The sequence below is a fragment of the Terrapene carolina genome, unplaced genomic scaffold (genome assembly GCF_002925995.2).
Source record: "Terrapene carolina triunguis isolate 2854851 unplaced genomic scaffold, T_m_triunguis-2.0 Scaffold22982, whole genome shotgun sequence".
Classification (NCBI taxonomy): domain Eukaryota; kingdom Metazoa; phylum Chordata; order Testudines; family Emydidae; genus Terrapene; species Terrapene triunguis.
The window spans coordinates 1-3143 of record NW_020687333.1 but is presented as its reverse complement, the minus strand read 5'-3'; the positions used below and the strand labels follow the sequence as shown (position 1 = coordinate 3143).

Below are 3143 nucleotides of genomic sequence, written 5' to 3'. Positions count from 1 at the left end.
TTAATCCGAATTAACCCTTCACCCGTCCACACTACAGAGCCAGTTAATTCGAATTAAAGGGCCCTTTAAATCGATTTCTGTACTCCACCTCGACGAACGGAGTAGAGCCTAAATCGATTTTGTTAATTCGAATTAAGGTTAGTGTGGCCGCACACCACCGAATTACTGTGTTTAAGTTAATGGGGTAGTGTGGCCGCACACCACCGAATTAATGTGCTTAAAAACCGAATTAAGGTGCTTAGTGTGGCCGCGCACAATCGAATTTATACAACCTGTTTCCCAAATTCGAATTATCTAAATTCGGATTAATCCTGTAGTGTAGAGACTTGCACTGTTTCAGTATTGTAACTTCTGTTCACCATTTATTACACTTGCCTACAGTGTAACTTCTGTTCGCTGTTTGCCATCCATTATACTTGTCTATATTGTAACTTCTGTTCACTGTTTGCCATATTGTAATTCAAACCCCATTTTTAAACGCTTACTCCATTTTGTAAGGGCTTGCTGCAACCTTCATTTTTGCAAACCCTGCTGTAATCTTATTAGTTTAGTTTAGATGTGTGAATGAGGTATGTATGGATGATGGAATCAACCTCCAGCCCCAGCCTGTCCTGATTAAATAGAGTTCAAACACAAACGGCTGAAGATGCAGACAAGAGCCCTAACAAAGTAAGAAGAATCCACCCTAAAAAGAAAAGGTACAATAGAAGGAAGATCAAAGCCCGGTCCGAGGCTGAAAGTCATGTCTGCAATTGACGGGTGATCAATCACCAAACCCAGAGGCAGCATGACACAGCAAGACCTATAGACTCTGGATTCAAACTAAAGCCTACAAAAAGGATGGGTGAGATGGAAAACTTTGGAGGAGGGTAACATTCTGCTGCCAACATGGAAGGGCATCGGTGCATGCCCAACAGAGACCCAGCTCGTCCTTGTGCCCGGCTTTCCTGGCCAGTTAGCCGCCACAAGCTACGAACCCAAGCTGCAAACTCAAGCCACAGACTCAAGCAGGACTGGTAACAATGCAGCAGCTGCAGAACATCTGATGGATGTGTGTGTGTGTGAATGTGTATGTGTGTATAGGTATTAGGTATAATGTGTGTGTATAAGGATTAAGATATTAGTTATTAGTCATAAATCAAATTATCATAATAAATGTGGCATCTTTATCTTGTCCCCTTTAATAAGATCCTGTTAGTTTTTATTGGTATAACAACAGGGCTGGGGGTAGTGCGTTGGACAGGGCCGGGGGCAGCGCGGTGGACGGGGACAGGGCCAGGGGCAGTGCGGTGGACGGGGACAGGGACGGGGGCAGCGCGGTGGATGGGGACAGGGCCGGGGGCAGCGCGATGGAAGGGGACAGGGACGGGGGCAGTGCGGTGGACGGGGACAGGGATGGGGGCAGCGCGGTGGACGGGGACAGGGCCAGGGGCAGTGGATGGGGCGGGGCCGGGAGCACTGGAGGCAGGCCGGCGGCCAGGCCAGGCCAGGCTGGGCCCCTCACCGGTTGCCGCGGGTGACGATGAGCCCGTTCTCGGTGGAGAAGGCGTCGGAGGGCAGCCCCTGCAGGTTCCAGGTGCGCACGATGGTGGGGTTGCAGAGGAAGCTGTCGAAGGTGAACCGTGGCGAGCAGGGCACCTGCAGCTCCCGGATCTGCGGGCACAGAGCACAGGGTGACCGGGGCTGCCCGCCCCCTGGCTGTCCCATGGCGCTGGGCTCACAGGGGCAAGCGCCCGGAGCCCAGTGGGAGGACTTGGCCAGCGTGGCTCAAAGGCAGCGAGCCCGCCTGCCCCCTGGAGCCTTGGGAACATGTGGGGCCGGAGGGGGCGACCCCCAGGCAGAGCGCCGGGCAGGGACGGCGGCAGCCGGGGCTCCGAGCGCTCGGGGTGCCATGCCCAGGGCCCACGGGTGCCAGACACCTGCTTCATCCAGATGCTGGAGACGATCTCATCGCGGTAGCCGGACAGGAAGGGCCCCATGTAGGACAGGAAGGCAGCGGCCAGCAGGCAATCGCCCACCACGTAGCCCAGGTCCTCCTCCAGCCCCTGCGGAGACAGCCCGGCTGAGAGCCCTGCGCCGCCGGGAGCCCCGCCCCCCTGCCCCCCCTCCCATCCACGCCCCCCCCCCCCCCCCCCCCCACTGGGATCCCCGCCTCCCAGATCCTGTCCGCTGGGATCCCTGCCCCCTGGCCTGGCTATGACATTGCTGTACCCGAGCCCCTGCCCCCCAGATCCTCCCCACTGGGATCCCTGCCCCCAGCCCCGCTACCTGCACCGTCTCCTCCCAGCGCGCCTTCTCCCCCGCCAGCCCGGACACCAGCTTGTCGGCGCGGTCCAGCTTGATCTCCATCTCCTCGGAGCGCTTGCGCAGGTCCTCCTTCTGCGCCAGCTTCTCCTCGTACTCCTGCTTCAGCCGCTCCAGCTTCTCCGCCACCTGGGGGGCCAGAGCCGTGAGCCCCTCAGCGCCACGCCCAGCCCAGCACCCCCCCCCGCCCCTGGGCACACCGACCTCCCGCAGCTTCTCCTGTGCCTCGGCCTGCGAAGCCTGCTTCTCGGCCAGCTGGGCCATGGCGGCGTTCATGCGGGCACGCTTGGGCTCCACCACCCGGTATATCCGGCCGTACATCTGGGGGGGGACAGCGAATGGTGAGCCCCCCGCACAGCACTGCTGCTGGCCTGGGAGAGGAGAACCCCGGAGCCCTCCCCCCCCCCCCCCCCCCCCACCCCGGGGGGACCCCCCGCCCCCCCCCCCCCCCCCCCAGCTCTAACCACCAGACACCACTCCCCTGCCAGAGCTGGGAGAGAACCCAGGAGTCCTGCCCCCCCAGCTCTAACCACCAGACCTCACTCCCCTGCCAGAGCCAGGAGAGAACCCAGGAGTCCTGGCTCCCAGCCCCCCCTGCTCTAACCACCAGTCCCCACTCCCCTCCCAGAGCCGGGGAGAGAACCCAGGAGTCCTGGCTCCCAGCCCCCTATGCTCTAACCCACCAGACCCCACTCCCCTTCCAGAGCCAGGGAGAGAACCTGACATTTGTTTCTCTTTCTCCTTCTTGTCTTCAGAGTTTTCACTCACAGCCATCGTCCTGCCAAACCCTTGCCAGCCTGGCACTCCCCTCCCCCAGCCTGGCACCACCTGCCCTCAGC

The 3143-nt window shown here is 59.8% G+C and overlaps 1 protein-coding gene across 1 annotated transcript; it reads right to left on the bottom strand.

The window, feature by feature from the left end:
- Positions 1-1504: 1504 nt before the first annotated feature.
- On the bottom strand, positions 1505-2625 carry LOC113408726 (dynein heavy chain 2, axonemal-like; the record flags this gene model as incomplete). Its single annotated transcript, XM_026662115.1, has 4 exons — positions 1505-1653; positions 1920-2045; positions 2269-2433; positions 2509-2625. Coding segments are annotated over 4 exons (557 nt in total), but the record flags the coding sequence as incomplete, so codon positions are not given.
- Between the last annotated feature and the right edge of the window lie 518 nt (positions 2626-3143).